Here is a 13,176-nt window from a genome sequence, read left to right on the forward strand (position 1 = left end):
GTTGTATTTATTTGAAAAGGATGCTGAAGTTTTGAAGCCCTTGCATCAAACTACACACAGTTAATTTACTGCACATTTTGAAATCTGAATTAATTAAAATTTTGAGTTTTAAGGGCTCTTGTTGAAGCCCAGGTGCTCTTGTCTGCTGAAACCCCACGTATAACCTTAGCTGGCAATTTCGGAATGAAGTATTGCACATTGTTTTGAACGTGCAAACATTTTGCAATGCAGTTTCTTTAGCATCGAAGCAGTAAGTGTAAAAATGTATCCCCTTTAGGATGGCTGGATGATATTGGATTACCCCAGTACAAGACTCAGTTTGATGAAGGAAGAGTTGATGGGCGGATGCTCCACTATATGACTGTGGTAAGTAAATTCTGATGTTTTAAATGCGAGTGCTTGTACTTTTATTTTTAATTGTGAGTTAATTGATTTTAATATACATCAGAATTAGATTTGTAACTGCATGTCCATGTTCTCCCAGTGGATTTAACAAGGATAATATGATTCACCTAGTTTTAAGTTTACTTTGACTAACTGTCTTTAACCAGAACCGCTCTTTCAAATCACTTCAAGATGAAAAAGTCCTCCGGCGAGAACCAGTGACAGGACCCTTGGGAGGGCAAATAAGTATATCTTGAAAACAAAGGTTATAATGAGGTTAGACCCAAGGATGAAATTGGTCTCTGAGACTGCGTGGTCCCTACATAGTGCAGCAGGTCAGAGACAGGCTGCCACTTTCCCAGGCTGGTATTTCTCATTAAATGTATTGTCTCCAGAATAAATGTTTGAGACATCGATAAAAATGTTAGAACACCAGATGAAGCGTTGAACTTTTTCCAGCTGCCCCCAGGTGTTGAATCATTGCCAGCAAAGATGGTCCAGTTATATTCAAACAACTCGCACGGCGCGGGAGGGGGGGGTTGATGCGCCATCAATTACTCAAAAGACTGAAGTTGAGCGAGTAACAATCAGGCTTTTATTAACTAAAGAATGAAGGTCTTGTCTCGAGTGGTCGACCCGTCCAGAATACTAAGGGACTGGGAGGTAGTCACTTATATACCTGGAATAGTGGGAGGAGTCAGCCGAGGCATGTCCAGACCTGTACCTAGTGGAATACACATACAGACACAGACAGGTATGACAGTGGTTTACCACATTCACCCCTTGTTTAAAAATGAGTCCGGCGGGGTGAAGTGTATTTAAAAGTTCGTGTATTGGAGTCTCTCCGGAGGTCTTGTCTGCCGCTGTGATCGACGTGGCGACGGCAGGGGTGGTGGAGCTTCCGGCGTCGCGTCCCGTGTAGGCTGGGGCCCTGGAGTGTAGTCCTCATGGGTGACGGTCCAAGGCGAGCCGGCTGCTGGGGTTGGATATCGGGTCGTGGGGGGGGGTGGTAATGGGTAGTGGGTTACAGCGGTCCCCGAGGGTGCGAGGTCTCGTATGGAGACTGTGTCCTCCCGCCCGTCCGGGTACGCAATGTAAGCGTACTGGGGGTTGGCGTGGAGGAGGTCGACCCTCTCGACCAGGGGGTCCGTTTTATTGGCCCTCACGTGTCTTCTCAGTAGTACCGGCCCTGGGGACGTCAGCCATGGCGGTAACGATGTCCCCGATGTGGACTTCCTTGGGAAGACAAACATTTTCTCGTGAGGGGTGGCATTGGTGGCAGTGCAGAGAAGTGACCGAATCGAGTGGAGCGCATCGGGGAGCACCTCCTGCCAGCGGGAGGTCGGAAGGCCCCTAGACTTTAAGGCTAGTAGGGCAGCCTTCCAAACAGTTGCATTCTCTCTTTCCACCTGTCCGTTCCCCCGGGGGTTGTAACTGGTGGTCCTGCTTGTGGCTATACCCCTAGCGAGCAGGTACTGGCGGAGTTCGTCGCTCATAAACGATGAGCCCCGGTCGCTATGGATATAGCTGGGGAAACCGAACAGGGTGAAGAGGCTGTTCAGACATTTAATGACCGTGGCACTGGTCATGTCCGGGCAGGGGATAGCGAACGGGAACCGGGAGTACTCGTCAATGATGTTGAGGAAGTACACATTGCGGTCGGAGGAGGGGAGAGGCCCTTTAAAATCGACGCTCAGGCGTTCGAAAGGGCGAGTGGCTTTTATCAGGTGGGCTCTGTCTGGTCTATAAAAGTGCGGTTTGCACTCAGCGCAGACTTGGCAGTTCTTGGTCATGGTCCTGACCTCCTCAATGGAGTAAGGCAGGTTGCGGGCCTTGATGAAGTGGAAGAACCTGGTGACCCCCGGGTGGCAGAGGTCATTGTGGAGGGCCCTCAGCCTATCGATCTGCGCGCTGGCGCAGGTGCCACGCGATAGGGCATCTGGGGGTTCATTGAGCTTCCCAGGCCGGTACAAGATCTCGTAATTGTAGGTGGAAAGTTCGATTCTCCACCTCAAGATCTTGTCATTTTTGATTTTGCCCCTCTGCTTGTTGTTGAACATAAAAGCAACTGAACGCTGGTCAGTGAGCAGGGTAAATCGTTTTCCGGCCAGGTAGTGCCTCCAATGACGCACAGCCTCCACGATAGCCTGGGCCTCCTTCTCGACCGCGGAGTGTCTGGTCTCCGGGCCCTGGAGGGTTCGTGAGAAGAATGCCACAGGTCTCCCCGCCTGATTAAGGGTGGCGGCCAGAGCGAAGTCGGACGCATCGCTTTCCACCTGGAAGGGGATGGATTCGTCCACTGCGTGCATGGTGGCTTTGGCAATGTCTTCCTTGATACGGTGGAAGGCTAAGCGGGCCTCTGCCGTCACGGGAAAAGAGGTGGACTTGATCAGCGGACGAGCTTTGTCTGCATAGTAGGGGACCCACTGAGCGTAGTAGGAAAAAAACCCTAGGCACCTCTTCAGAGCTTTTAGGCAGTGGGGCAGTGGGAGTTCCATAAGGGGACGCATCCGGTCCGGGTCGGGACCGATGACCCCGTGTTCTACAACACAGCCAAGGATGGCGAGGCGGTCTGTGCGGAATATGCACTTCTCCTTGTTATATGTCAGGTTCAGGAGTTGGGCGGTGCGGAGGAATTTCTCGAGGTTTGCGTCATGGTCCTGCAAGTCATGGCCGCAGATGGTCACATTATCTAGGTAAGGGAAAGTGGCCTGCAGCTCGTTTTGATCGACCATCCGGTCCATCTCCCTTTGGAAGACGGAGACCCCGTTGGTAACGCCGAAGGGAACCCTAAGGAAGTGATAGAGGCGGCCGTTTGCCTCAAAAGCAGTATACTGGCGGTCTTCAGGGCTGATGGGGAGCTGGTGGTACGCTGATTTCAGGTCAATGGTCGAAAAGACGCGGTACTGCGCGATCTGGTTGACCATGTCAGCTATGCGGGGGAGTGGGTAGGCGTCCAGCAGGGTGTAGCGGTTTATTGTTTGGCTGTAGTCGATGACCAGGCGTTGTTTCTCGCCGGTCTTAACGACCACAACCTGGGCTCGCCAGGGGCTGGAGCTGCCCTCAATAATCCCCTCCTTCAGGAGCCGTTCCACTTCGGTTTTGATGAAAACCCTGTCCCCGGCACTGTATCGCCTGCTCTTTGTGGCGATGGGCTTACAGTCGGGGGTGAGGTTAGCAAACAGTGGGGGGGGTGGGACTCTGAGTGTGGAGAGGTTGCATCTAGTGCGCGGCGGGCAATTTGGAGGCTGCTGGCTGCGGACTGTGAGTGGGGGGAGGGGGCCACCGTACGCCATCGTAACGCTTTTGAGGTGGCACTGGAAATCCAACCCCAGTAGAACGGCAGCGCAGAGGTCGGGCAGGACCAGGAGTTTAAAATTATTGAACACAGTCCCGTCTACTACTAGTGTCACCACGCAGTAGCCGCCAATGTCCGCTGACTGGGACTCGGAGGCCATAGAAATCCGCTGGTGCGCAGGCAGGACTGGGAGAGAGCAACGCCGCACCGTGTCGGGGTGGATGAAGCTCTCTGTGCTCCCGGAGTCAAAAAGGCAGTTTATTGCATGGCCGTTTACCTTAACGTCCATTTTGGACCGAGCTAGCTGGTGCGGTCTCGTTTGGTCCAGCGTCACAGAGGCCAGCGTAGGGGTCGGTGTGTCGCTGCGAGTATCAGATGGGGGGGGGTTGGCGGTCTGCTGCGTCCCGGCTGGTGTCCAAGATGGCGGCGCCCATGATTCCCATGTGGCTGGAGTCGTCCAAGATGGCTGCTGCTGCGGTGCGGTCTGCTGCGTCCCGGCTGGTGTCCAAGATGGCGGCGCCCATGATTCCCATGTGGCTGGAGTCGTCCAAGATGGCTGCTGCTGCGGTGGTTCGCACATGGCTGGGGAGGCCCAAGATGGCGGCTCGCACGGCCCACACGCGGCGCTGCTGGCGTTCGGGGTGGCTTTGGCCTTGCAGACGCTGGCGTAGTGTCCCTTTTTCCCGCAGCCCGAGCAGGTTGCATTCTTCGCCGGGCAGCGCGCTCTGGGGTGTTTGGCCTGGCCACAGAAGTAGCATTTCTGGCCTTGGGATACTGCTGTCTGGCTTTGGGACACTGCTGCGGTAGTTGGGCCGTTGTTGGGCTGTGGCTGGGGTGGCACGGTGCTATGGGGCTGTCCTACCGTGTCCCAGGTTGTCGTTCCCCGCGGCGTCCACGGTGCAGAGGAGTAGGCATCCATGCCCCGGAAGGCTGCGTCCAGCGTTAGTGCGATGTCGGAGGCTTTGTCGAGGGTGAGGTCACTCTGCTCCAGCAGTCGCTGTCTGGTGTAGTTGGACCTGTGGCCCGCTACGAAGGCATCCCGGATCAGTTCCTCCGTGTACTTAGTGGGCGTTACCGCCTTACACCCACAGGCCCGGCCAAGCACGGACAGTGCTTGGAGGTATTCCTCAGTCGATTCCCCAGGTTGTTGCTTGCGACTCCCCAGAAGGTGCCTAGCGTATACTTCGTTCACAGGGCGCGTGTACTGGGTCTTGAGGAGCTGGAGGGCGGCTGTGTACGAGGTCGCGTCCCGGATGACTGAGTACACTTGGTGGTTCACCTTGGAGATCAGGACAGACAGTTTGTCCGCATCCGTTTCGACCGCAGTGGAGGCAGTCAGGAATGTCTCGAAGCACGTGAGCCAGTGAGCAAACTTGGTGGAAGCGTCCGCTTCCCGACTGTCCAGGTCCAGGCATGCTGGTGTGAGGATCTTCTCCATTAGAAAAAAATTTAGTTAATAAAATTGATGCGCCATCAATTACTCAAAAGACTGAAGTTGAGCGAGTAACAATCAGGCTTTTATTAACTAAAGAATGAAGGTCTTGTCTCGAGTGGTCGACCCGTCCAGAATACTAAGGGACTGGGAGGTAGTCACTTATATACCTGGAATAGTGGGAGGAGTCAGCCGAGGCATGTCCAGACCTGTACCTAGTGGAATACACATACAGACACAGACAGGTATGACAGTGGTTTACCACAGGGGTGAGAAAGGGGAAAGGCAAATGGTAAAATCGAAACTGTATTCTTTAAACAACTACTGTCTTAGAAAATTCCATTCTAAAATATCGTGGTTAAACTTTGCATGTTTAAGAAGCAAAGGTACAAGAAGTTTTCAAGCAAACCATGTTTAACACGAATTTGAAGTTGCATATTGCAAGTAATTTTAAGTTTTCAAATAAAGTGAATTTTAGGCAATGAAGAAAACTGGATTTAAATCTTAGATTCTATGCAGTGCATGTATTCATGTGATTTGTGCCCTGTTGTCCAGTTGTGCTAATTTGAGAAAGTAAGGATGTTGTTTGCTGTACTGCGTGCACTTGTCTGGCTTTCAGCCATTAAAAAAACTGCCCCTTTGCAATCCCGTCTGGCTTCGGCCTGGAACAGCCTGCTGCTGAGTCCAAGTCCTACTGTTACTGCTGTTGTCATTCACTGTAAACACTATCCCTTGAAACCTTGCCAAGAGAAATGTTATGGATATTCTGCTCCTAGCTAGTTCGTGCCTTACTGTGGGTCCATCTTAATAGATATTTGGAGTGTTTCACAGAAGAGTTAAGTATCCGTTGAACTAACAGTAAATATTTCTAATCCTGCTGTTTTTGTTTAAAAGCTATATTTTAGCAAGTCGCTGCTACTTTTCTTGTGGCCCAATTACTTTTATATCTGTTTGCTTTCACTATTGCCGTAGAATTTGCTTCTCCTTTGTTTAAATAAGTTTTTTAAATAACTTACTGAAACATTTAAAGTGAATGAAAGCAAGAAGGAACTTGCATTTAAAAAACACCTTATTCCATCCTCAGGACATCCCAAAGCACTTCAGCTACTGCATTACTTCATAGCAGTCACTGTTACACAGATTAATGCAGCACATCACCATACTGTTATTGGTGGGGGTTGTGGGAGGAATATTGCAGGACACCAGGAGTAACTCTGTGCCCGTCTTTGAATAGTGTCATGGGATCTTTTACAGTCACCTGCAGCCAAACAGGGCTTTGCTTTAATGGAAAGACCTGCCTCCAACAATGAGCACTCCCTCAGTACTGTCCCTCCGACAATGAGCACTCCCTCAGTACTGCCCCTCCGACAGTGCGGCACTCCCTCAGTACTGCTCCTCCGACAGTGCAGCGCTCCCTCAGTACTGCTCCTCCGACAGTGCGGCGCTCCCTCAGTACTGCCCCTCCGACAGTGCGGCGCTCCCTCAGTACTGCCCCTCCGACAGTGCGGCGCTCCCTCAGTACTGCCCCTCCGACAGTGCGGCGCTCCCTCAGTACTGCCCCTCCGACAGTGCGGCGCTCCCTCAGTACTGCCCCTCCGACAGTGCGGCGCTCCCTCAGTACTGCCCCTCCGACAGTGCGGCGCTCCCTCAGTACTGCCCCTCCGACAGTGCGGCGCTCCCTCAGTACTGCCCCTCCGACAGTGCGGCGCTCCCTCAGTACTGCCCCTCCGACAGTGCGGCGCTCCCTCAGTACTGCCCCTCCGACAGTGCGGCGCTCCCTCAGTACTGCCCCTCCGACAGTGCGGCGCTCCCTCAGTACTGCCCCTCCGACAGTGCGGCGCTCCCTCAGTACTGCCCCTCCGACAGTGCGGCGCTCCCTCAGTACTGCCCCTCCGACAGTGCGGCGCTCCCTCAGTACTGCCCCTCCGACAGTGCGGCGCTCCCTCAGTACTGCCCCTCCGACAGTGCGGCGCTCCCTCAGTACTGCCCCTCCGACAGTGCGGCGCTCCCTCAGTACTGCCCCTCCGACAGTGCGGCGCTCCCTCAGTACTGCCCCTCCGACAGTGCGGCGCTCCCTCAGTACTGCCCCTCCGACAGTGCGGCGCTCCCTCAGTACTGCCCCTCCGACAGTGCGGCGCTCCCTCAGTACTGCCCCTCCGACAGTGCGGCGCTCCCTCAGTACTGCCCCTCCGACAGTGCGGCGCTCCCTCAGTACTGCCCCTCCGACAGTGCGGCGCTCCCTCAGTACTGCCCCTCCGACAGTGCGGCGCTCCCTCAGTACTGCCCCTCCGACAGTGCGGCGCTCCCTCAGTACTGCCCCTCCGACAGTGCGGCGCTCCCTCAGTACTGCCCCTCCGACAGTGCGGCGCTCCCTCAGTACTGCCCCTCCGACAGTGCGGCGCTCCCTCAGTACTGCCCCTCCGACAGTGCGGCGCTCCCTCAGTACTGCCCCTCCGACAGTGCGGCGCTCCCTCAGTACTGCCCCTCCGACAGTGCGGCGCTCCCTCAGTACTGCCCCTCCGACAGTGCGGCGCTCCCTCAGTCCTGCCCCTCCGACAGTGCGGCGCTCCCTCAGTCCTGCCCCTCCGACAGTGCGGCGCTCCCTCAGTCCTGCCCCTCCGACAGTGCGGCGCTCCCTCAGTCCTGCCCCTCCGACAGTGCGGCGCTCCCTCAGTCCTGCCCCTCCGACAGTGCGGCGCTCCCTCAGTCCTGCCCCTCCGACAGTGCGGCGCTCCCTCAGTCCTGCCCCTCCGACAGTGCGGCGCTCCCTCAGTACTGCACTGAAGTGTCAGCCTGGATTATGTGCTCAGTTTCTGGAGTGGGACTTGAGCCCATGACCTTCTGACACTGAAGCAACAGGGCAGCCAAATGAGCCGCGCTGATATTTTATAGAAGAGAAGATAAAGGAAAGAAACAGCAATCCGACAGGTATGAACAGTGGTTAAAGTAGCAGGAGCCTGCAACTTCAGGGCAAGGGCAATCCCCTAAAGTTAGTAGGAATGCTTTACGACAGATGCTGTTGAGTCAGCCTGTAACGCCGAAAGCATTGTTTTTGTATCATCAACAACTTGCATTTATATATCGGTGATGTAGTTAGCATTTACATCCCGCACATTTTCACTGTTGCAGCATGAGGGTCTGGTGCGGTTTCTGCCTTCATTTATTCAAATTGCTGTTTTTCTGGTTATCTACTTTTATAGGATGATCTGTTGTCACTGAAAGTTGGAAGTGTTCTCCATCACCTCAGCATCAAGCGGGCAATTCAAGTTCTCAGAATAAATAATTTTGAAGCTAATTGTCTTCGTAGAAGGCCATCTGATGAGGTACGAGTAAAGTTTGCTATGGGTGAATATTGGGACGATTGGTGTGACTGCATTTTGGAGCATGAACATGCTTGACCTAGGAGCAATGAGACTCTGGTTTGAATCCTCCTCCCCTGCAGCGGAGAGGTGTTGAGTGAAGGCTAGGCACCCCTGACCATGGCATAGCTGGTGAGAATCGGAAGGAGGTATCCATGGGATATTCTCATGCACCTCCTTGCCACTGGTCGAGTGGAATTGGCAAGAACCTTGGGAGCAGGTTGCTCAGGGAAGTGAAGGGGAAAATCGAGGGATGGATGTATTCCCTTAAACAACTTTTTTCCTCCTTGTGCATGTGGTGCCATTGTTCATTTTCTCTTCTAACAGGCTTCACGTCAGCTGTAGTGCTCAGCACCCCAGCCTTGTGCTGCTAATGTCACTCAGCCTCTGAGTTAAAATGAGTGCCCAGGGCATGACCGCAACAAACATCATTGTTCTCTAAATTGAATTAATCTTTATTTTAGCATAATTTTTGAGATTGTATTAACCTAATTTGTTGCTGTTAACTCCTGAAAACTGGAAGGAGATTATGAGCACCTCAGTTGATGCGTATATCTAGAAAGAAAGAATTAGCATTTATGTAACACCTTTCACAACCTCCGGACGTCCCAAAGTACTGTTGAAGCAGGTTTGCTGTTACAACGTAGGGAGACGCAGACTGCTGTACAGGATTTCAGTCTGTGTAATGTCTGGAAATTGTGAGGAAACTGTTTCAATCGTGTACAATTTTTGATGATCTAGAATAACATCACCCCAGCTGAAGTTTCCCAATGGACGAATCACCGAGTGATGGAATGGCTCCGATCAGCAGACCTGGCGGAATATGCACCCAATCTGCGAGGCAGTGGCGTGCACGGTGGATTAATGGTGAGAGGAAAATGGGCAGATGTTTATACAAAGTTATTTAGTAGCTACAGTTAATCTCCTCTTGGTACTAAGATGCACAGTGCGTAACTGGCATCACTGCATTAGTCTGTCTATTAACAGAGCCTGAATGGAACGAGTGATAAAGTGGAGTACAAGTTGGATGCTGAGGCAGTCTCTCACTGCCTGTGTTACCTAAGCTCCCATTTGGAATGGCTGCGCCTGACACTTTGCTGTTACCAGAGGAGGTGGAATGCAAAAAAAAAAATCTATATATTTTAAAAAAAAGCAAAATACTGCTGATGCTGTCAATGTACTGGTAACTGCTGCTGCCAGTGCAGGCTGTAGTAAGACATAAGAAATAAGAGCAGGAATAAGCCATACGGCCCCTCGAGCCTGCTCCGCCATTCAATAAGATCATGGCTGATCATCAACCTCAACTCCACTTTCCCGCCCGATCTCCATATCCCTTGATTCCCCTAGAGTCCAAAAATCTATCGATCTCAGCCTTGAATATACTCAAAGACTCAGCATCCACAGCCCTCTGGGGCAGAGAATTCCAAAGATTCACAACCCTCTGAGTGAAGAAATTCCTCCTCATCTCGGTCTTAAATGGCCTTCCCCTTATTCTGAGACTATGCCCCCTAGTTCTAGACACTCCAGCCAGGGGAAACATAAATTAAAGCTAGTATTAAGTCAAAGGAGGAAGCTTATAAAGTTGCCAGAAAAGGCGGTCAGCCTGAGGATTGGGATCTTTTTAGAAATCAGCAAAGGGGGACCAAGAAATTGATAAAGAAAGGGAAAATGGAATATGAGCACAAACTAGCGCAAAATATAAAAACGGATTGTAAAAGCTTCTATAGGTATATGAAAAGGAGAAGAATGGCAAAGGTAAATGTAGGTCCTTTACAGTCTGAGACGGGAGAATTTATAATGGGGAATGAGGAAATGGCAGAGAAATTAAATAAATACTTTTGTTTCTGTCTTCACGGAGAAAGACACAAAAAACCTCTCAGAAATACAAGAAAACCAAGGGTGTGGTGAGAATGAGGAACTTAAAAAAATTATTAGTAGTAAAAAAAAAACAGTACCAGCAAAATTAATGAGACTAAAAGTTGATAAATATCAAGGACCAGATGTCCTACACCCTAGGGTTTTGAAAGAGGTGGCCATTGGGATAAGTGGACGCATTGGTTGTCATCTTCCAAAATTCTATAGATTCTGGAACAGTTCCTGCAGATTGGAGAATAGCAAATGTAACCCCGCTATTTAAGAAAGGGAGAGAGAAATGGGGAACTACAGACCTGTTCGCCTCGCATCAGTAGTTGGGAAAATGCTGGAATCTATTATAAAGGATGCAATAACTGGGCACTTAGAAACTAATAAGATTGGGCAGTCAACATGGATTTATGAAAGGGAAGTCCTGTTTGACAAACCTATTGGAGTTCTTTGAGGATGTAACCAGTGGAGTAGACAAAGGGGAACCGGTAGATGTGTATTTGGACTTTCAGAAGACCTTCGATAAGGTCCCACACAAGAGGTTGGTGAACAAAATTAGGACACACGGAATTGGGGGTAATATACTAGCATGGATTGAGAATTGGTTAAAAGACAGAAAACAAAGAGTAGGGATAAACGGGTCTTTTTCAGGATGGCAGGCTGTGACTAGTGGGGTACCGCAAGGATCAGTGCTTGGGCCCCAGCGATTCACACTCTATATCAATGATTTAGATGAGGGGACTAAATATAACATTTCCAAATTTGCTGATGACACAAAGCTAGGTGGCAGTGTCAGTTGCGAAGAGGATGTGAAGAGGCTTCAAGGGGATCTCGACAGGCTCAGTGAGTGGGCGAGAACATAGCAGATAGAAACATAGAAGAAATGTAGAAGATAGGAGCAGGAGTAGGCCATTCGGCCCCTCGAGCCTGCTCTGCCATTCAATCAGATCATGGCTGATCATCCAAACTCAGTACCCTGTTCCTGCCTTCTCTCCATATCCCTTGATCCCTTTAGCCTTAAGAAATATATCCAACTCCTTCTTGAATATATTTAATGAATTGGCCTCTACGGCCTTCTGTGGTAGAGAATTCCACAGGTTCACCACTCTCTGGGTGAAGAAATTCCTCCTCATCCCTGTCCTAAATGGCTTACCCCTTATCCTTAGACTGTGACCCCTGGTTCTGGACTCCCCAACCATCGGGAACATCCTTCCCACATCTAGTCTGTCTAGTCCTGTTAGAATTTTATAAGTTTCAATGAGATCCCCTCTCATTCTTCTAAACTCCAGCAAGTATAAGCCCAATCGACCCAAGCTCTCCTCATACGTCATTCCTGCCATCCCAGGTATCAGCCTGGTGAATCTTTGCTGCACTCCCTCCATGGCAAGAACATCCTTCTTCAGATAAGGCGACCAAAACTGCACACAATACTCAAGATGTGGTCTCACCAAGGCCCTGTACAACTGCAGCAAGACATCCTTGCTCCTGTACTCGAACCCTCTCGCTACGCAGGCCAACATACCATTTGCCTTCTTAACCACCTGCAGCACCTGCATGCTTACCTTCAGCGACTGGTGCACAAGGACACCTAGGTCTCGTTGCACTTTCCCTTCTCCCAATCTATTGCCATTCAGATAATAATCTGCCGCCTTGTTTTTGACACCAAAGTGGATAACCTCGCATTTATCCACGTTATATTGCATCTGCCAAGCTTCTGCCCAATCACCCAACCTGTCCAAATCATATTGGAGTTTCTCTGCATCCTCCTCACAGCACACACTCCCACCTAGCTTTGTGTCATCTGCAAACTTGGAGATATTACATCTAGTTCCCTCGTCTAGATCATTAATATATATTGTGAATAGCTGGGGTCCAAGGACCGATCCCTGCGGTACCCCGCTAGTCACTGCCTGCCACTCGGGAAAAGACCCGTTTATTCCAACTCTTTGCTTTCTGTCTGCCAACCAGTTCTCTATCCAAGTTAATACCTTGCCCCCAATCCCATGTGCCTTAACTTTACACGCTAATCTCTTATGCGGGACCTTATCGAATGCCTTTTGAAAGTCCAAATACACCACATCCACTAGTTCTCCCTTACCTATTTTACCAGTTACATCCTCAAAAAATTCCAGTAGATTAGTCAAGCACGATTTACCCTTTGTAAATCCATGTTGACTTTGTCCGATCCGGTCACTGTTTTCCAAGTGCTCTGCTATTACATCTTTTATAATGGACTCTAGCATTCTCCCCACTACCGATGTCAGGCTTACTGGTCTGTAATTCCCCGTTTTCTCTCTACCACCTTTTTTGAATAGTGGTGTAACATTAGCTACCCTCCAATCCATGGGTACTGTTCCAGAGTCTATCGAATTTTGGAAGATGACCAGCAATGCACCTACTATTTCTAGGGCCACTTCCTTAAGTACCCTACGATGTAGATTATCAGGCCCTGGGGATTTATCGGTCTTCAATCCCATCAATTTCCCTAACACCATTTCCCTACAAATACTGATTTCATTCAGTTCCTCCCTCTCATTAGACCCTATGTTCCCCGACATCTCTGGGAGGTTATTTGTGTCCTCCTTTGTGAAGACAGAACCAAAGTATGTATTTAATTGGTCTTCCATTTCTTTGTTCCCCATTATAAATTCCCCTGATTCTGACTGCAAGGGACCTACGCTTGACTTCACCAATCTTTTTCTCTTCACATATCTATAAAAGCTTTTACCGTCAGTTTTTATGTTCCCTGCAAGCTTATTCTGGATTATAATGTGGATAAATGTGTTGTTATCCACTTAGATAGAAAAAACAAAGGCAGAGTATTTCCTAAATGGTGAAAG

At 50.4% G+C, this 13,176-nt stretch overlaps 1 protein-coding gene across 17 annotated transcripts in view; it reads left to right on the top strand.

Moving 5' to 3' along the window:
* ppfibp1b (PPFIA binding protein 1b) overlaps nucleotides 1-13,176 on the top strand; it is a 208,810-nt gene that overhangs the window by 184,179 nt on the left and 11,455 nt on the right. For all 17 annotated transcript variants that reach the window (XM_086009670.1, XM_086009676.1, XM_086009674.1 and 14 more), the window contains 3 exons: nucleotides 278-366; nucleotides 8,315-8,437; nucleotides 9,215-9,340. In XM_086009670.1, the coding sequence (XP_085865796.1) occupies nucleotides 278-366; nucleotides 8,315-8,437; nucleotides 9,215-9,340 (338 nt within the window). The remainder of the gene's footprint in view (nucleotides 1-277; nucleotides 367-8,314; nucleotides 8,438-9,214; nucleotides 9,341-13,176) is intronic.

Source organism: Somniosus microcephalus, chromosome 16 (assembly GCF_052327205.1).
Source record: "Somniosus microcephalus isolate GS21.2 chromosome 16, FLI_Smic_1.0, whole genome shotgun sequence".
Lineage (NCBI taxonomy): Eukaryota > Metazoa > Chordata > Chondrichthyes > Squaliformes > Somniosidae > Somniosus > Somniosus microcephalus.